At 34.2% G+C, this 22,180-nt stretch overlaps 1 protein-coding gene across 4 annotated transcripts in view; it reads right to left on the bottom strand.

Moving 5' to 3' along the window:
* The window catches only part of Mtx2 (metaxin 2), a 90,879-nt gene that overhangs the window by 50,790 nt on the left and 17,909 nt on the right, over window positions 1–22,180 (bottom strand). For all 4 annotated transcript variants that reach the window (XM_052182742.1, XM_052182739.1, XM_052182740.1 and 1 more), the window contains exons 2-4: window positions 19,346–19,393; window positions 18,307–18,353; window positions 2,885–2,957 (exon numbers count right to left, since the gene is read on the bottom strand). In XM_052182742.1, the coding sequence (XP_052038702.1) occupies window positions 2,885–2,945 (61 nt within the window). In that variant the 5' untranslated portion in view covers window positions 2,946–2,957; window positions 18,307–18,353; window positions 19,346–19,393. The remainder of the gene's footprint in view (window positions 1–2,884; window positions 2,958–18,306; window positions 18,354–19,345; window positions 19,394–22,180) is intronic.

Genomic DNA, 22,180 nt, shown 5'->3' with positions numbered 1-22,180 from the left:
AGAAAGCCCATATACTCATGGAAAATGAAGAAGAAAAAAAGAAATCAAAGACTTTATAGAATTCAATGAAAATGAAGATACAACATACACTAATTTATAAGACACAATGCAAGCAGTGTTAAGAGGGAAAATCATAGCACTACATGTTTTTGTAAAGAAACTGGAGAGATCCCATACAAGCAACTGAACAGCAAAGTTCTAGAACAGAAAAAAGCAAACACACCCAAGAGGAGTAGACAGCAAGAAATAGTCAACCTCAGGACTAAAATCAACCAGATAGAAACAAAAAGAAGGATACAAACAATCAACAAAACCAAGAGTTGGTTCTTTGAGAAAATCCACAAGATAGATAAACCCTTAGCCAAACTAACTAAAAGGCACAGAGACAGTATCCAAATCAACAAAATCAGAAATGACAGGGGAGACATAACAACAGAAGAACTGAAGAAATTCAAAAAAATCATCCGATCCTATTACAAAAGCCTATACTCGACAAAACTGGAAAATCTAGATGAAATGGATGATTTTCTAGACAGAAACCACATACCAAAGTTAAATCAAGATCAAGTAAACTATCTAAACAAACCCATGACCCCTAAGGAAATAGAAAAAGTCATTAAAAACCTCCCAACCAAAAAAAAAAAAAAAAAAAGCCCCCAAAAGGCCCAGGGCCAGATGGTTTTAGAGAATTCTACCAGATCTTCAAAGAAGAGCTAATACCAATACTCCTCAAACTATTCCACAAAATAGAAACAGAAGGAACAGTACCTAATTCATTCTATGAAGCCACAGTTACTCTGATATCTAAACCACACAAAGATCCAACAAAGAAAGAGAACGTCAGCCAATATCACTTATAAATATGGATGCAAAAATACTTAATAAAATTCTTGCAAATCAAATTCAAGAACCCATCAAAACCATCATTAACGATGATCCCAGAAATTCAGGGATAGTTCAATACGCAAAAATCCATCAATGCAATATACCTATATAAACAAACTTAAGGAAAAATGTCACACAATTATCTCATTAGATGCTAAAAAAGTCTTCAACAAAATACAACACCTCTTTATGTTAAAAGTCTTGGAGAGATCAGGAATTCATGGCACATACCTAAATATAATAAAAAGCAATATATAGCAAACCAATAGCCAACATCAAATTAAATGGAGAGAAACTAGAAGCAATTCCACTAAAATCATAGACAAGACAAGGTTGCCCACTCTCTCCCTCTCTATTCAATACAACAGTTGAAGTTCTAGCTAGAGCAATTAGAAAACAAAAGATCAAGGGGATACAAATTGGAAAGGAAGAAGTGCAGATGATATGATAGTATACATAAGTGACCCCCAAAATTCCTCCAGAGAACTCCTACAGCTGATAAACAAATTCTGCAAAGTGGCTGGATATAAAATTAACTCAAACAAATCAGTGGTCTTCCTTTATACAAATGATAAACAGGCTGAGAAAAAAAGTTAGGGAAACAACACCCTTCACAATAGCCACAAATAGTATAAAATATCTTGGTGTGACTCTTATCAAGCAAGTGAAAGATCTTTATGACAAGGACTTCAAATCCCTCAGGAAAGAAACTGAAGTCCTCAGAAGATGCAAAGATCTCCCATGTTCATGGATTGGTAGGATTAACATAGTGAAAATGGCCATTTTTAACAAAAGCAATCTACAGATTCAATACAATCCCCATCAAAATTCCAACACAATTCTTCACAGACATGGAAAAGTGCAATTCTCATCTTCATATGGAAAACCAAAAAACCCAGGATAGACAAAACAATTCTCAATATCACCATCCCTGACCTCAAGCTGTATTACAAAGCCCCAGGGAAGGGGGGTAGGCTTGCTGGGGGTGGCGTATCCCCTCAAGAGGCAAGGAGGGGGGGAGGATGGGATGAGGAACTGTGGGAGGAGGGACAACAGCTGGAATGTAGATAAAAAACAAACAAAAAAATTCATTAGCATTAAAATTTGTTTTCTGATAAAGAAAGCCCTATAAATAAGACTAAGGAATTCTGACATGACATATATCCTTTAACAATCCAGCTAAACAGCCCTATTTATAATAGCCAGAAGCTGGAAAGAACCCAGGTTATCTCTCAACGGAAGAATGGATGCAAAAAATGTAATATATATACACAATGGAGTACTATTCAGCCATTAGAAACAATGAATTCATGAAATTCTTAGGCAAATGGATGGAGCCGGAGAACATCATACTAAGTGAGGTAACCCAGTCTCAAAAGATCAATCATGGTATGCACTCACTAATAAGTGGATATTAGCTTGGAAAACTGGAATATGCAAAACACAACCCATACTTCAAATGAGGTACAAGAAGAATGGAGGAGTGGCCCCTAGTTCTGGAAAGACCCAGTGTAGCAGTATAAGACAAAACCAGAACAGGGAAGTGGGAAGGGGTGGGTGGGAGGACAGGGGAAGAGAAGGGGACTTACAGGACTTTCGGGGAGTGGGGGGCTAAAAAAGGGGAAATCATTTGAAATGTAAATAAATTATATCGAATAAAAAAAAGGAAAAAAAATAAAAAAAATAAAAATAAAAAAAAATAAAAAAATAAAGGGAAAAAGGGGAAAAAAAAAAAAAAACAATTCAGCTAAACACCTCAGACCAGATTTGAAGTAAGTAGACATAGGTCTTCACGATTAAGTTTATAACTACTACTTTAAAAAAAACAATAGAAAAATAATTCTTCAAAGCAGAAAAAAATCAAACAAACTAAGGATTTTAATACTGGGTGCTAGAAATAAGGCCAGTGGTAACGAACTTGCTCTCATGGCTAAGTCCTTAGGTTCAATCCTCAATGTCAAATAACAAACAAAAATACTAATAGAAAATACACACTTACCAGATGGAGACATATATTCTGCATTTGCCCTACACACCACTTTGACAGGTAGATTACACATCTGCAAAAATGCCTGTAAATAAAAAGAAATATAAAATAAGCTTAATATAAACTCATGCATAAAGAGAACTCTTCCTTCATTCCTTTCCTAAACTTAAGTTCATACAGTAATACTCCCCTTAAAAATGATGAGCAAGTTTAAAGTTTCCAAACAAAAATATTTTACTTTAAAAAAAAAGACTAAGTCATTAGTAATTATATAAAATTTAAAAAATTTAAGGAAAATTTCACTTACATTTTCTATTTGTATATAAAAGCAATATAATATTGCTTTACTTTCTTTAATGAGTAATGTCAAATTTTTTAAGGTATTGATGGTTCAATTTTTTTATTCACTGCAGGGTCACCATCTTTCTCATCTTATTGGAAAATTCACAATGTTATTTCTGCTATCTCAATGTTCTTTCCAGTAATACGCAAAATCTTTTTATGTGGCTTCATTTAAATTGGGAGCCAGTGAGAGAACCCATAAGTAAAGGTGCACTCAGCCAAGCCTGACAATCGGAGTTTGATCCCCAACAGAAGAACCAAGTCACAATGATGTATTCTCTCCCCCTCCCGCTCCCCAACTCCCCTATTCCTCCCTCCCTCTCTCTGTCTCTCTGTCTCTCTCTGTCTCTGTCTCTCTGTCTCTCTGTCTCTCTCTCTCTCTCTCTCTCTCACACACACACACACACACACACATGCATACATAAATTGCATTACATACATACTGATTCCTTTGTAAAACGTTTTAGGACACCAGTGAACTCTACCAAACCTAGTATTTCTTGTATGAACTTGTACTCCAAGTTTGCTTCCCTTGTTCTCTTTCATGCCTTCACCTTTTCCTCTTACATATTCTTCCAATGTTCTTTCTATAAAACAGTTCATTTGCTGGGAAGCCCTACGTTACTACAGTTCTAATTCCCACACACAATTTAAAAGCAGAAAAAAACCTTTTTTTTCTATTTTTACAAGTTGATTAAACTATAATAAAAACAGTCACATGTGAATTACTTAATTTACTTAATTAACAAGGCTATTATATATTAAGATTATGAATAGAACACCCTGCTCATACCCAATACAAATTTCTCATAAGAGTTGTTCCCTGTGACTCCTTTTCCAGTAACAGTACTGAACATGAACAATGTCCTATAGAAAAAGGTCTAGCTACCCACTTGGAACACTAGGGTAGGACTAATTAAAACTAAGTTCCAGGCCAGCCTGGGCTACATTACAAACTGTATCTGGACAAAATAAAATCAAGCTTTCTAATTTTAAAATTAAAATTCTAGTTCTCTAGAAATGCTTCCTTCTAAAAAGAAATGTCCTTCACTCATAGCCTGACTACTACAGCTTTGTAACCTATGTATACATGATCTCCTGAAGCAAAAGAAATGTCTCAGAAAATCAAGATTATTGTCACAGTTTTTTATTTCTACTCCTCACAATCTCCTTCAATTTTCCTACTTATAACTAACTTACAATAGTGTAGTATTTGATGCTAAGCATTTGAAGGTACTTATTTCCCATGTTATATGAGTGTACCAACCAAAGTGGCTAAGAGTTTACCATGGCAGAAGCTGTTCCCTGCCCTACCCACAGCACCTATGCTCTCTGTCACTGCAGTGAAGTCTGGGCAGGAGACACAAAGTACAAGGTTCTGGTTTCTATCTCCAGCACTACAAAAGGTACACACTCAGCGGAAATAGAATCATAAGAGGCAGGCAGGCAGGCAGACAGACAGACAGACAGACAGACTGACAGACAGACATAGAGACTCTATGAAGAAGTGACACTGAGGACAATCGGTGGGAGGAAGCTTATGTCAGGAAACTAGACCCTTCCTACACTATACCACAAAGTAGGCAGAGATCAATGATATGACTGTGAACTGACTTAAAGAAAAATAAAAAGACAAAGGCTGACGAGACAGCTCACTGAGTAAAAGTTCAGCTCAAGCTTGAGGACCTGAGTTTGGATTCCCTAGCAAAAACCCAAGCACACAAAAGCACAGAGGGTGGTTCCACCTCAGGGGGAGGAGGAAGAGAAAGGCAGAGCTTACTGGATGACTGGTCCAGCCACTCACTGAATTTCAGGTTCAGTGAGAGACCTTGTCTCAAAAAAAAAAGAAAGAAAACAAGATGGAGCTGGCGGCCATGGTGGCCCATGATTTTAATTCCAGCACTCAAGATGCAGAAGGTCAGCCTGGTCTACGTAGACATTCCAGGCTTGCCAGGATTATCAAACAATGAGACCCTGTCTCAAAAACAAACAAACAAAAAAAGTGAAAGGTGACTTCGCCTGACATCACCCTGAATTCCATACACATATAAACACAAAACGACAAGAAATGAGAATGTACTCGTGCTAACTGTGAAATATGAAGAGAAATCATTTGTTGAGAACAAGAACCTAGGAGGGACTAAGGCCTTCAACAACACAAGAATTTGGAAAAATTTCATCCTGAACAATAGTCAATTATTAATTAACAATCATTGATACCATAAAAAGATACATATGATATGAAACTGTATATATATAGTATAATTATGTCAGTTAATATTCCATAGAACTTTAATTCACTTTTTTTTATAAGTACACCATAGCTGTATTCAGAAAAGGGCATCAGATCCCATTATAGATGGTTTTAAGCTACCATCTATAGTGCTGGGATTTGAACTCAGGACCTCTGGAAGTGTAGTCAGTGCTCTTAACCACTGAGCCATTTCTCCAGCCCCTTTAGTTAACTTTTTAAAAAAGTGTACAATCAAACCTATACTTAACCCCAATTTTTTTACATCTTTATTAATTTTTTAAAAACAATTTATTTTGACAAATTTAACAGCACTAAATGTACAGGAGACCTCTACTGAGAGCATTAATTTTGTACCATTAATACATTTACTCTTCATCACTGATTCAAAAGTCATTTCTGAATTCATCTGGAGTTCACAAAGAGATGTGATATTACACAGCACTTATATACAAATATTAAAAATGTAAAAATAAGCCAGGCAGTGGTGGTACACGACTTTAATTCCAGCACTTGGGAGGCAGAGGCAGGCGGATTGCTGAGTTCAAGGCCAGCCTGGTCTGCCGAGTGAGTTCCAGGACAGCCAGGGCTACACAGAGAAACCCTGTCTCGAAAACAAACAAACAAAAAAACCAAAAAAAAAGTAAAAATAAAATAAAGCATTACCATAATTAGCTTCAATAATTTAAAAACTTCAAAGCAAAAGGAAGCTCTGCCTTAGCTAGTATTTCTTTGTAGAATGGAAGGAAACTTCCAAAACAGTACTTTTCAATTTTCACAAGTGTTGGGATGGGGTCTGCACACATGTATAGGTGCCCATGCAGGTCAGAAGCTACAGACCCTACTAGAACTTGAGTCACAAGTATTTGTGATCCAACCAACACTAAGAGCATTAAGAACAGCATGAGCTCTTACCTGCCAAGACATCTTTCTAACCCCTCAGTTCTATTTTCAATCTTGTAACACAAAACTAGTCCAAATAAATACAATACACCAACCTAAAACACATTTTTATTTTGATTTGAAGTAGAACCATTTATTTTTACTCTGAGACCAGAAAACTGTGGTCTTGGTTATAACAATGTACTTATGCTAACTAAACCTCTCACCCTTCAGTTGGACACTTAATTCCAAAGCATTAAAAGACATAACCACATGAAACAATTTTCATGGCATAGTCTATCCCAATGTACCCAATGTTTTATAACCAGGCTGTCCACTGTGGTTAATTACTAGCAACAGGTTGCTATTTAGGTCAAATTTAAGTTTAATAAATTTGTACAAAATTTTAAAATCATTTTCTCAGGCAACCTAGTCATTTTTCCATGTTCACAAGGCACATGTGCCTAAAGTCTAGACTTGTGTGGGATAGATGATGACTGCTGGAGATCTGCTACACCAATGGCAGGCTGAGATCATCTGAAAGTGACTACACTAAACATTATAAAGACAGCCTACATGAGCTGCAGAGATAGCTCAGAAGCATCCCAAATAATATACACATCACATTTCAAGTCTTTATTACCAAATACACTAATAATATTCCAGAAAAAAATATGGGAAAAAATAGGTTGAATTAAATTTAAAACCCCAAAGTCATCCATTTCTAGTAAAGTTTAATCTAATGATTTTAATAGAAGTTAATATAGATATCTATATAGATATACAAAAAATATGTAAAATTTACAACATTAAAAACCTTCAGATATCAAATAGCTTTTTATTCAATTGCAGCATTTTTAAGAACAGAAAGTTCAGAGAATGGTGAAAAAGGTTCACAGTGGAAACAGTTGACCAAAGTAAGCTTCTCCAGCCATGATCTTTGCATAAGGTAGTGCTATTGTAATTGCTGTTCCCAGCACCATTTAGAGTAATTTTATGAGTCCTCCAGCCATTTCTGTCCTGACAAGCCTCTCCCATTCCTTAACATCATTGGGTTAAGTACCTCAGCAGAATCTACTGGATCTCAAAGCAAGCAGCCTAAGGAGAAGATTATCATGTGCATATACCAGAAAGTCAATAAAACAGCAAGGGTATAACAGAGCAGACAACTCTCAGTGAGAGGGAATGAATATTTAAATGAATCTTAGGAATTATATCAGCTTCAAAGCTCCTTAAGTCCACAAAGTTTCTAACTTCTAGAATAAAACAATTAGCTAGGTAGATTACTTTATATACCATCTGGCACAGAGTAGTTCAATAAATGTATGGTATTCTATTGATGGTGGCGATAGTAACTTGTTTATCCACCTGAGAAGGGGGACTTTAATTTTGATGACTTCAAAAGAAAGCTGATCTCATATATGTTATTACTTTAGGTACCTACTTAGGAAAAAAAAATATATACTGTAATCACATTTTTATATAAAACAAAAAAAAGATTTCTAGGCTAAAACAAAGTATCTTTAGTTAGATATTAAAGGGATAAATAAAAAACATGAATTAATTTTTGAAACAACAATTTAAGTACTGAATTGTTTTTACTGAATGTGAGATTTATTACTGAACATGATTTTGTAGGGTACAGGAGAACACTACAGAGACCCTCAATAATAGGGGATTTTGTGATGCTATCAGGAATGAGTGGCTTTTCAGAGACTATGTCTTCAAATTCACCTGCATTAGATCTGGTGATGCCCGCTTCTTTGAGATGTGCATCTTCTGGTGGTCAGGGAACTTGAACTTGGCTCTGTGTAGGCTCTCAATCCAGATTCCTTATTCTGCAACTTGGGATGGATGGACATGATGGTCTGACTATAGTATGTAAACCTGTCAGCCTCAGCACAGGGCAGCTTGTTGGCTCAGGTGGCCTGGAAAGGGCAGAGCCTCACTGGAATATAAGAGCCACTCTTGCCACAACTCTTTACCTTCGATCCTTCATAGTCAGCTGACACCATGTGGCTACAAAGTGGGATCATCATCTTTTGCCTCCTTCTGTGCGGAGTCAAAGGCTGCAGAGAGCCTCTGCAGTGCTCTCCTGTACCCTACCCTACCAAATCATGATCATCAGGGACGCCTCAGCAGAAACAATGTAACACACTGGAGTGGAAAAGCAATGATTTCTTTTCAAAACACATAACTATATAATCTTTTCTAACAAAGCAAAAGGAAGTAAATAAACACATAGTACTGACATAATTTGTCTAAATCATGCAGCTAAAAGGCCTGTTCCTTCAGAATGTAAGTTCTGTCAGCACTTGCAGACCATGGTCTTTACTACCCATCCTTAGCATAAAATGATTGGCATCTTTTAAATCTATAAATCCAAAACTCAGTGCTTTAAAGTAAACTCACCTCCTATTAAGTAGTAATACTTAAAAAATCAATACTTACACATATTAGTAAGCAGACATTAGTTTCAAAAACTAACAGGAATTCAATTTACCTATTTAGTAATCAGAAATCATAACTCAATAAACAAAAAATGCTTTACATATCAAATTTGCTACCAAAGCATGAAAGTGACACTTGATAGTACATAAGATAGATTACATCAGAAAACAGACCTTCCTTAGTACACACTCCCATGAATACTATTTCAGGAATATTTGACTCAACTTTAGAGACATCAATATCTGACAGCTTGGGAAAAAATTACATTCTTTATGAAAACAACCAAAATCAGAATAAAAAAAAGGTATAATCTTTGCCTACTAGAATTACATATAAATGAAAGTAAACCTTTAAGGAGAAAGTAAGCAAAAGAAATATAAAGCAGTCAAATGCAGAAAAAGAACAACTCCTGCACACCAAGAACCTAACAACACCAGCCACACAGCTGGCACTCCCTGGAGCCTGGAGCAAATGGGGAAACTAAGATTTTCCTAAGTTCTATGAGACATGTTATACAGTTCTGTTATAGCTCCAACTTTAAAAAAAAAAAAAGTAATAAAAAAATCTAATTTTTGTAAGCTAAATAGATGGTAAGAACATGTAAGATATTCACTTCATTTTAGTAAAGTAATTGCAAAACAACACTGGTGTTTACCAGTAAGCAGTACTAGCTAGCTCCTTCTCTCTTCTTTATTTGAAGATATATTAACATTTGTCTTAAAAGTTAAACACATAATACTCTCATTAATTACATATCACCAGTAAATAGGCCAAGTGCCAGTAAATGTTAAAGTAATTCAAAATTTTAAAGAATTTTCATTAATGAAAATTAAGACTGCTGAAAGCTTTATACAGCTTCTTGTGTCACATAGAGCATATTAACAAAGCTACTTGACACCTAGATAGGTACATTGTCTACACGGCTCAGGGTTTCACCTTAGGACAAAGGTCCTAATTAGATCTGAAACACTTTGCATAAAAATTTGATAAGGCTTATTCTCAAGGATGCAATGCAACTTTCAGGGCACAAAATGAAAATGATTCTGAATTGTAATTCCTATCCTGTTTCACCAGAACACAAAGGAAAATCTGTGGTGACAACTGAAGAATTATTTTCCACCTTACAGAAGAGAGATGTTTTAAAATTAAAAACTATGAACAAATCTATCCACAAAATAATTCATTTTATATCAAACAGCTGCAGATCCCGTAATTGAAATAATGTATCTAAGGTTACAAATGAGAAGTGTTAGGTATCATTCTTAAAGAGACATATTAAGCTGCTAATACAGTTACAGTAATAGCTCTATTTGTAGTTTAACATAAATTAAGACTATAATTATGTTTGTGACGATTTTAAACAAAATAACAAATTCCTTTGTACCTGTGAATGTAATTTATAGCAAAGCCAAGTTCATTTTCCAAACCAATCTATTTCGCACTGCAGAGGTATTCTGGTATAACAGTATAATGTAATTCTTGTGGAATGGTGAAAGAGTAGATTCACTAAAAGCACAGAAGAGGTTTGAAGATAAATGAAGATGCTATTCATTCAAGGGTAATTTCATCTCAGAACTATATGAAAGATGTTTCACTCACACAGGATAGTGTATGGTCTCAAATTTAAGTGTGTTTTCAGCTCAAATATAATACTGCTAGATCGATTATGCTGATACTACACATCTAATAATGAAGAATGCTAGCATTTTTCTACTAAAAAAATAGATTGTCATCTTCTTACCACTATGTCATTAGTCTATTTAATGCAACAAAAAATAATATACAGCTTGATATTTACCTTTTAAAGAAACAAACAAAAAAGTGATGATACTCAACTTATAATTTCTCAGGGGCTTATAGAAACAAATTTTTAATAAGATAAATAAATATTTACATTAGAAAATGTTAGTTGGTATGAAGTATTTCACAAATGACTCAAAATGACCATTTAGACAACTACTGTATTTTGAATATGCAATACTTCAAGAGAGCAAATCCTACAAGACTAGTTCAGATGTTTTACGCACATCGTGCCACTTATGTGCTAAAGAAACTAATATGAATATTGAGATTGTTTTACTCTGTTAAGTTCTGCTTACAATCTAAGTTCAGTTTTACTTTATAAACATCATATTTTATACTTATTCATACTTTATGTTTATACTTCACAACTCATGCCAGGTGTTATAAGTGTAACTTACCATCATGACCTAATTAATGTAATGTAAAACAATAAATCTCAAGAATTTACATTTAAATTCAACACTATCAAGAAAGCATCTACAGCCTCCATCTTATTTTAGACTACTGAGAAGGATGGCTGTCGCTATATTCCTTTTTATAGTTGTTGCTGCCTTCTGACTCTGAAAATAAAGACAAAAGCTTCATTTTACAGAGTATAATCAAACTGAGGATAGATGTTAAAATCTTTTAAATTTCTATTTTATGAAACTGTAAAACAGCTTTAATTATTAAATATTTCTACAAAATAATACTTCATTCATTCTCTATTAACAAATCAACTAAAAGCATCCTACCAGTATTCATATCAGGTTTAAGCTGGCACTTCACCTGCATAGAACAACTTGTTTGAAACAAAAATACTCAAGATTATTTCACCTAAAATTCTTTAGGTGACCATCTAACTGACTTGACAAGAAGCTCTTCTCATACATTTTCCAATGTAACAACTGATTTGCAATCCAATGCAAAGAGGTAGTGCTCACTGCTCACCTCTAAAAATTACATCACAATATTACCATTTAACCACTAATAAATACCGCCGCCTACAAAACTTCACTTGCTAAAAAAGCAAAAGCAAGGGCCATCAGCATAAGTTTGTATGAGCCCATCTGATAGGTTAGTATGGTACCGCTCACACCATTAATGAAGCCTATAAAAATGTTGCATTTTTTGATAATGTAACAGAAAATACTATCTTTTTTCATTTTTAGAATTACTCATCCAAAAAAGGATAAATAAAAAGATTAAATGAAACACAGACATTCTTTTTTAGTCTGAGCTTAAATCTCATTCTTTGCTTTTAAATAATTTTATTTATTTTTATGTGCATTGGTACTTTCCCTGCATGTGTGTCTATGTGAGGGCGTCAGATCTTGGAGTTAGACCATGACTGAACCATGGTCCTCTGGAAGAGCACTCAGTGTTCTTAACAACTCAGCCATCTCTCCAGTCCCTTAAATGTGATTCTTAATGTAAAAAAAGGTTACTTTTTCATGCAGTTGTCTAATAATTATCATCAATTTGTGACACTAAAAAACATCCTATTTTATAGACTCTATATTCAAACGCACAAAAAAGAAAAGCCAGGTTGTTTAAATTGGCTTCATATGTTAAGTGACATTATTTCTAAACCTCACTAGAAAGTAGTATTTTATTATGTGTGTGTGTGTATTTTATATATATATAAAATATACTTGCTCACATAACAAGTGTTTAAATCCTTGAAGTCAAAAGAAATAATTCTATTTCTTCTATTTCTATAGCTTTAATATTTTTTAAAAATTCTTATTCACTAACAATAACATAAGAACACCTTTACTTCATTTTCAAATTCCAAAAACTCAGAAATGTTTATCTTTCATACCTTAATGTAAGCTATAATGTTCTATGAAAAGTCAGAAACAATGCAAAATTAAAAGTTCACGCACTATTGGACCAGCATTTGAACCTCTCTGCCTCTCTGTTCTCTGTGGGAAAGTAGGAATTGTAATTGCACCAATTCCACAGTACTGTCATGGGAGAGGGTTTTTTGACATGTAACTCACACAGCACTAGCCTCATATAAGAAATTAATAAAAATGAGGTGTTCAGCACAGTGTCACCCATACATAGAACTAACCAATACCAATGCTTTCTGTTTTCCTCCAAAATTATTGGCTTCTGCGTTTTTAGAAAGACCATCTCTGAACTTTAAAGAGTTCTACAACTTTTTGTTTTGTGTTTTCTGGCTTTACTGCTGGTTGTTTTAGACTGGACCTTACTTCATAGCCTAGGCTGCCCTGAAATTCCTCTAGCCAATGGCTGGTCTTGAATTTGTGATCCTTTTTGCCTCAGTCTCCAAAATGCTGGGACTGTATGTGTGTGCCACATTTGATTTTCTTTTTATTTATTTTTTCATGTGTATTTGTGTTTCCCATGTATATCTGTACACCATGTAATACCTGGAACTGGAGTTATGGACCACCATGTGGACGCTAGGAACTGAATCTGAGTCCTCTGGAAGAGCAGCCAGTGCTCTTCTTTACCACTGAGACATCACTCTGGTCCCACATCTTAAAAACTAGAGTAACAGTAGTTAGTACCTTTCATTGGGCTGTGGTAAGGCTGATCCTAATACTATACACAAACGTTCTCAGGAGAACTAATTATACACAAATGTTTAATATTAAATTTTAAAACAAGTCTTAATATTCTTAGATAACATTAGGTTTATCCACTGAATATTAATATTTCTTAAGTATGAAAACATAGCTACACAGGCTCCAGTGGACAGGACAGCCTCATACCCATGAGTGTATGGGCAACAGAAACTAGACCTGCTGGATAATAAAAGAGAAGAAAAATGACACAAAGTTGGCAGAGGGTTAAAATGGGCAGTGGATCTGGAAGGAGTTGAGGAAGGAGTTGGAGAAGGAACAGGAGGATAAATATGATCAAAATCCATGTATGAAATTCCATGAAATATATATTTTTTCCTTTATATCAAAGCAATTTTTTTAATTTATTGATATATTTATTTACATTTCAAATGATTTCCCCTTTTCTGGACCCCCACTCCCCGAAAGTCCCATCAGTCCCCTTCCCTCCCCCAGTTTTCCCACCCAACCCTTCCCACTTCCCTGTTCTGATTTTGCTCTATACTGCTTCACTGAGTCTTTTCAGAACAAGGGGCCACTCCTCCGTTCTTCTTGTACCTCATTTGATGTGTGGATTATGTTTTGGGTATTCCAGTTTTCTAGGTTAATATCCACTTATTAGTGAGTGCATACCATGATTCACCTTTTGAGTCTGGGTTACCTCACTTAGTATGATGTTCTCTAGCTACATCCATTTGCTTAAGAATTTCATGAATTCATTGTTTCTAATGGCTGAATTGTACTCCATTGTGTAGATATACCACATTTTTTGCATCCACTCTTCTGTTGAGGGATACCTGGGTTCTTTCCAGCATCTGGCAATTATAAATAGGGCTGCTATGAACATAGTAGAGCATGTATCCTTATTATATTTTATTTAAAAATAAAATCCTGCATTTAATGTGTTTATAAAAATTATTAATGTTCATGTGAATATAAAGGTGTCCCCCTTGAAACAAATAATATTTATCCCCAGTGGTGGTTTTTTTTTTTTTTTTTTTTTAGGTATTATCAAGCCTACAAGCTTCTAATCATCTTGTTGAAATTGATTAAATGCATTTCTGCCAAGAATCAGGATAGAAGAAAATAATCAATAACCATTGCATATTTATAATACCCAAAGTGTTTTTGAATATGTTAATTTTGGTTTGTTGGGTTCTTTTTTTGTTTTTTGTTTTGTTTTGTTTTTTGAAGCAAGGTTTCTCTATGTATGAGCCCTAGCTATCCTGGGTGGCCTAGAACCCTCAGGGATCTACCTGCCTCTCTGCCTCTAGAGTGCTGAGATCAAAGGTATGCACCACTAACACCCTGCAAAACAAAGAGTTCTTAAGATATACTGTTCTTGGAACAGAGATAAACTGCCCCTTTCACTGTGTGGTATTTGCTATAAAAGAGAACATAGTCTGAAACAGTATAGACATAGTTTTGTGGAGTTTTGGGTTTTTTTGTTTTGTTTGCATTGCTGTTGTAGAAACAAGTTCCCTCTATGTAACCATGTAACCCTGGCAGTATTGGAACTCACTATGTAGACCAGATTGTCCTCAAACACACAGATATGCGATCTCTGCCTCCTAAATGCTGGGATTAAAGGAATACAATATTATGGCCAGTACTTCTTAAAAGTTTTTTTTTTAAGCATTTTCCAAAAACTTAAGAGTTCATGTGTATTTATTCTATTGTATTTCTAAACTAGTACTATCCAATACCAAAGGCAAGAGTTACATATTATTCTTGAGTATATGAACTATAGCTAGTACAAACTGAGATCTACTCTAATTGTACACATGAGACTTTGAATTTAATATGAAAAAAGTGAACTCTGTATTGATTACATGATAATATTTTGATATACTGGGTTAAGAAAAACATATCTCTAAAATTTAGCTACATTTTTAATGAGGCTACTAGAAATTTCTGAATTACTTAGTGGCCAGCACTGTATTATCTAATCTGTATAGTTGGTTTAAATTTGGGAGATAAGAAACAATAGTAACAGCGGGGCGGTGATGGCGCACACCTGTAATCCCAGCACTCTGGGAGGCAGAGGCTGGAGGATCTCTGAGTTCGAGGCCAGTCTGGTCTACAGAGTGAGCTCCAGGACAGCCAGGGCTACACAGAGAAACCCTGTCTCGGGAAAAACTAAATACAAAAATACAAAAAAAAAAAAAAAAACAAAAAAAAACACAAAAACAAAAAACAACCCCCCCCCAAAAAGAAACAATAGTAACAGAGAACTATCAAGTTTGTTTTATTAATCAATATAAGCCCAAGTCTCTCAAAGTAGCACTTTAAAATGGGAAATGTTTCTATGTATGTATGTGCATACAATGCTACACAAACACTGAGTTCATGAAAATATATCAGGCTAACTTTTTACAACAGTCAGTAATAAAGATTCCACTATATGGAATTTCTCTATATGACCAAGCAGCACTCAGGCAAGCCTGTATTTATAGATAAATGATGCAAAGAAAGCAAATCACAGGGGAAATGATCACCAAAAGGAAAATTAATTTCTTTTGAACTGAAGTCATAAAGGTATCTTTCATTAAAAATAACCAAGCGCTTAGTTTCCGGAATGTAATAAACACCACCAAGTGTGATAAGTAAAATTTGAATTTTCTGATGGTATAATTGGCTTACTATTAAAATGTCCAATGTTTGATATCTGTCATCTTCTAGAAAATACACAGTTTATGTATACTTGTCCATTGTTTTGACCAATTTTATATATCAAACATGAAGCCTTTAGATGCTGCTCCTCTCTATATAGAAGAAAATTACTCCATAAAGTTTATATCAGATATGTGGAAAAGTCACATTTATAGTCATGGCTACTATCAGCTGTCAAGCCAAAGAATATTGAGGAAAACCAAGAATTTTTAATATATGCTGGTTAATTTATCATCTAAGTGACACATGTAGGATAAAAAATTGAAATGGTTAAGCAAAATTAAATTATTTTTAAAAAGACTTTTTTGGTGTTATTTTAGGTGCAACTGTGATTGAGAAACTATGGTGAAAAAAAAACAAATTAATAAGGAACTATAAAAACAATATACACCACGTTGGGTTTTTTCCTTCCCTTCCAAGAAAAACTTAAATATCAATTTTTAAAATAGCAATATTCTGACATTTTGCTTTGTACAGAAACTGATTAAACCTCTAGACTCTGGCTACTCAAACTTGACACCACTTCTATTTGGAGCTGGAGAGCTCATTGTTGAGAGCTGACCTATACACACCGTGGACTAGTGAGCAGCGTCCCTGGTGTCTGCCCAGGAGGGATACCCAGTGGCACTCCTCCAACAGTTCTGACAGCCCACCATGCTTAACCACTGTCATGTCTGTCTTCAAGGAGCCAAACACTCCCTAGCTGAGTTATTAGTCTACTTCTATCCAAAATACTTTCTTGTTTGTTCAAAATTAATTCCTGCAGTACTCCCTACAATAATATTATTTCATTTTAAGGGTTCTTCATAAGGGGCCCTTAGATGGCTTCATTAAGGAGTAAACCTACTGAAATCACATCCAAAATAGCTGGGTACCATTTTTCTTTCACTATATACACTAGAAAATATCTGGAAAAATGTTAATTAGCTTTGTTAAATACTTAAAGTGCTATCTCCCAAATGACAGTTAAAAGCAGTCAAGAAACACTGCATCATCTAAAATATTCACTATGTCCTGAAGCTATCTTTTCAAAGATACAAAGATTGAAATTATTATTTTACACACAGAAAATAATTTATTTACACTGTTATTTATCAGGCAAGACCACTTCACCACAGTAACAAACCATCTATACAATATATATCTGACTGTATTCAGACAACTGTTTTGTGTGTGTATATATAGAGAGAGATAGATACACATGTATATATATACATACATGTATATATATCTATATATCTATACATATATATGATACTAAAATTCAATTTATCTCACTAAAAAGACTAGGAAAAACTATATAAAGTATGTGTGTGTATAAATATATATATAGATTGCACATAACTGAAAATTTGTTTTTCAAAGATAAAAAGAAAATAAAAACTAGTTAAATAACATTTAAAGACAAAATAAAGACAAAAATTACAATTTATACTCTTGGTAAAAGATATAAAACAAATGTAAAAGAAGCATAATAGACCTGCCAACTAATAAATTATTGTCCAAGCACATTTCTTCCCACCTTCTTTTTTTCTGCCTTAAAGCAAAGATAAGCTGAATGCCATACTAGACGCTTGCATTAAACCGAGAGGTTATCAAATTAAATAAAACCATAAGTGAGATGACCTAAAATGAAACGCTTAGCATTATGCCTCCAAAATGACAAAAGCTTGAGAATTCCTTTCCCCTCCCCCTTCTCTGTCCACCAGCAGCTCAGTCTCACCTCCCATAAGGAGATCTGCAGATTCCTTTTACATGTTACACAGTAAATCTTTGTGATTCAAACTATATAACCTAAGTACCTAAGCAGCCAAACATGTAAAATGTTTATATAAACTGCAACTTTACAAGCTACAAAAACATTCACTTTTTTCAAAATAAACAATTCTCCATGTATTTCCATAATATAATTTTAGGTCTACATTGCTAAAAATATTTTTTGGATTATCCAACTATAAGATAACAACTTAAAATCCACTGCAGTCAATTAGGAGACTGGGAAAAATAAATGCACGTGCAATGAGTAGCTACCTAAGGAGTAGCTAGAAAGACTCTTACTGCTTGAAGACTAACAGATGGAATTAAGTCAGCATGTGTGCAGTGAGCAAAATGATGATTAAAAATATGTAGTAACTTGTTACAAATAAAATAATTTCAAGTCTGTGAGATTATCACCCCAAATCAAATACTATCATATCTAACCAAAAGTAAAACAACTGCTAAGACAGAAGATGTAATTTTGCTTAAAGGAATGAATAATGAAGTTTATTTTGCATGGTGACAACTGAAAATCCTATATAGAACTATACTGCACAGAAGAGTGAGATGATATAATGGTAAGTTGCACAGAAAATCTCTTCACATACAGTATCCAACACTCAGTGGGGTGGACTGCAACTCCAAATGACATAAGTCCTTTAGCACAAAGAACAAAATTACATTATTTACATATTTACCTGCACAGCAAGAGATGCTGCATTGTCAGAAAGCAAAATTTGCTCCCCTGTAGAAACATAATGAAAGGTCCAAAGTTTAGCTTTGAAATAAGCAAACTATATTTATACTATTTTAAAGCTATTTTTATTTTTTTAAAAAAATCCTACACTAATGAAATCATAAGATTTATATCAATGTTGTTATATAATAATTTCAGTTACGTTACCATGTGTAAATAATGATAAAATAAGACTGTTTTAAAATTTATTTGATCATTTATCTCATTTTATTAGCAATTAAAATTATTTAAAAAACACTTATTTTTTAAGTTTTAAAAAATCTTTTCATTAAAATTAAATAAAATAGTATCTGTTCAAATATTTCTAGTTAAAAGTAAAAGCATTCACAACCATATAAACCAGCTTACAGTTAATATTGCACAGTGTGTCTAGGTCTGTCACACAAAAGAAAGATGACAAGTTCACTGCAATAAAAATTCCATGCTTAGAAGACGGGGGCTGCTGCCTATTAGTCTTCATTACTTTGCAGTCTTCTGACAACTGTAGCAGGCTGCTGAGCCCCAAATGGGGTCCATAATGTGATCTGATGATATATGAAGAGCTGCTAAAGGGAGCCTGAACCATCCTAGCCTATACATTTTAACAGTTCCTTTTTACTGAGAGCCCACTTTACCACAGGACTTCAAAATCTGCTGTCTCAGCTATTGGTGCAGTAAATCTGCCAAGCACTCCTGCAACCACATCATTTTACACTGCCTACAGCAGCCAATATAATGAGTCAATAATAAACTAAGGACCCTATAGGCTATGAATAGTTGGTTTAACTGGCAAGTACAAGTTTAGGCAAAACCTCATAGACAAATTATACAAAGGAATCTCTTCTTTGGGTTTTATATTCTCATTGCAGGAAAGTATATTAGTACATTTAAGGGCTGCAAGAGTTTCATTTATTTACTTGGTGAACTGGCTTGGTTTAATCTGGGAGTATGTTGTTGGTATTCTGATACAAAACCATTTTTAATTGTTAATAAGAACCTACCTCTCAGTTGCTGATACAAGGTCGCATTTTCAGGCCAAGGTTCTGTAGCTGCAAAAACAAGGCAATGCTAAGTAAGCACATGGCACAAAAGTATATCAATAATCAGCCAAGCTCATAATATGTACATTAGCAAGCATATAAAGTCTACTGTTAAGGTGACACTAACTACAGCAATGAATCATACTATCTTAGATTGCATGATAACCTACATACAAAGGTTAGGCTGTTTTTAATGGGTTTTTTTCTTTTTTTTTTTATTGTGTGGTAATGTTTTTCAAAGGAAAAAAAGGAAACTATCTTGCCAAATTAAAAGGTATTTAAAAAATGAAGTTAGCTTCCTTAGAAGCAGCTATGTCCAAAATACTGTTCATACATACAAAAATACTAGTATTTTATTCAGTACAAAACAAATAGAAAACAATGTGCAAAACATTTTATTATAGGCTTTTCAAAAAAGTAAAATGTCATATGCTAGATCAAAGAACCAAACATACCTGTTAACAGCCTTACTACCTTTCTTATTTAAGCAGTATTTTATAAACATAGGAATCCCAATAAATATGAAGGCCTCTACTGCCTTGACTTCAGAACTGTCACCCTACAAAAACTAACAGGCAAGTGGCATAATAAGCAGTAATCAGCATTACAATATGAAACAAAGTCTGTAAAGCACAGTTTAATCCTTATATAATGTTTGTCCCTGACCCTTACTCTCTGATCTACAGACGATTCCACGTATAGAGAATCTATATACAGAGAATAACAATCTTCCAGGGCTGAGGAAAAACACTCAATTTTAAATAATGTCTGCTCAACTGTGCTTAGGAAGCAATAGTTCCATTAACAGAACATATGGAATTATCAGGATCTCCTTTACCAAGTTAATCTTTATAAAGGACATAAAACACCAAAATAACTAATCCTAATACAGCAACTACGATTGTTCTTAGCAAGAAAGTGAGTTGTGGTAGCTAAAAATTGATAGTTTTCTGTGTTTATACTGAGCCAGTCTTTGAGACAGTAACAAGTCATTTTTAAAATAATTGATTTTAAATGAAATTTACATATGTAAAGTATTTTAAGATGGATCATTTAAGAGGTAATAGGTAAAAGAAACCTATTAACCTTGTTCATAATGAAGCACAGAAATAATATTTATAAAATTTCCAAAGGATAATTATATTCAAACTCAGTTACTGAAGACGTAGTTGTATCCAATACAATACCTCTATATGAGTCACAATGTTCCATGCTTTGGATAACATACTTGCTACTCTTAGTTTATGAGCTATAATGTGAACATTAATTCAAGTTTCAATTCTAGTAGTTCAGAAGCAGAGTGCTCACCTTGCACATATAAAGTACTGGGTTCAAACTCAACCAACACACACACACAGACACACACACACACACACACACAACTAATTCATGACCTCCACTATGAAAGATTCTCCAGATCTAATCCAATTGAGTATATAGGTTTATATATACTCAACAAAGCAATAGAAATTTTGCAACATACTATCTAACTGCAAAGTTGCCCAAAATAACAAAAGCTCTAGTATAGCTGGAAACTAAGGTAGAGGGGGGGTTAATATTTTGCTTGGTAGAATATATAATGTATTTCAACTCATATGTTATTGAAAATAAATCCCCACAAAGATATTCTATTAAAACATTTGATACTTTCTTCACACATAAAACATACCAGGGTTTTTTTGGTTTGTTTGTTTGTTTGCTTTTTTGAGACAGGGTTTCTCTGTGTAGCTCTGGCTGTCCTGGAACTCAGGCTGGCCTCGATCTCAGAAATCCGCCTGCCTCTGCCTCTCAAGTGCTGGGATTAAAGGGGTGCACCACCACCGCCCACTAACATACCAGGTTTTAAAAGGCAAGTATAATGATGAGACCTAAGTAGCCACTTTAACAGCTGGGAATTCTAGTATTATGAGTCAACAGATGAGAAACTCTACAGAAAATGACAAGTTATCTAACTCACCCCTGAGCATCTCAGAGCATACAAACATTAATATGAGCCCAGTCTATATGACCTAGATTAAATAATTATATGTAAAGTATGATGTGGGAAAAAAATCACTAGTGATATTCTGTAAGTATCCCAAAAGTGAAAATCCTATGGTGGGTGGTATGTTGATAACTATATATCCATGGAGGTGCCATTCTAGGAAATAAGCTCTTAACTAAGTCAATGATTCTCAACATGTGGGTCACAATCCCTGGGGGAGGTCAAGCAGCCTCTTTCATAGGGGTCATATATCAAATAGTTGCAGTTATGATTTAAAACAACAAAATTACACTTATGAAGTAGCAACGAAATAACTATATGGTTGGAGGATCACCACAACATGAGGATCTGTATTAAAGGGTCACAGCAATTGGAAGATTGAGAACTACTGATAAAAGTAAATCTAAAATCATTAACAATTATCACCCACATATGGCAAAATATAAAGGCTACTTCTTGCTATGGATAACATTAATCAATGCCTTTTATTGTAAAAACCTGACAAAAGACTCAGTCCAAAAAGACAAGTTTTTCTGTTTTTCTCTTTGCCAATGTCAAGCAAGTCAATTCCTACACCATCAACTGCCCGAGTTATGCATCAAATAAAGGGAGGTAGATATTTTTAAAGCACTGTGATGACAACAGAGACATATAATACTTGTAGCATTTTTAAAATTATTTTTAAGACGATAAAATATTTTCAGAGTTTAGCTGTCCTTCAGTTGACTGGAAATGTTTAGACCACAAAACTACTTCCAAGAATAAATAATATTTCATATCACCCCTATGTACTTTCAACTTCTATTACTAAA

This window comes from Apodemus sylvaticus, chromosome 5 (genome assembly GCF_947179515.1).
Source record: "Apodemus sylvaticus chromosome 5, mApoSyl1.1, whole genome shotgun sequence".
Classification (NCBI taxonomy): domain Eukaryota; kingdom Metazoa; phylum Chordata; class Mammalia; order Rodentia; family Muridae; genus Apodemus; species Apodemus sylvaticus.
The sequence above is the reverse complement of the archived record's forward strand: the minus strand, read 5'-3'. Positions and strand labels throughout refer to the sequence as shown.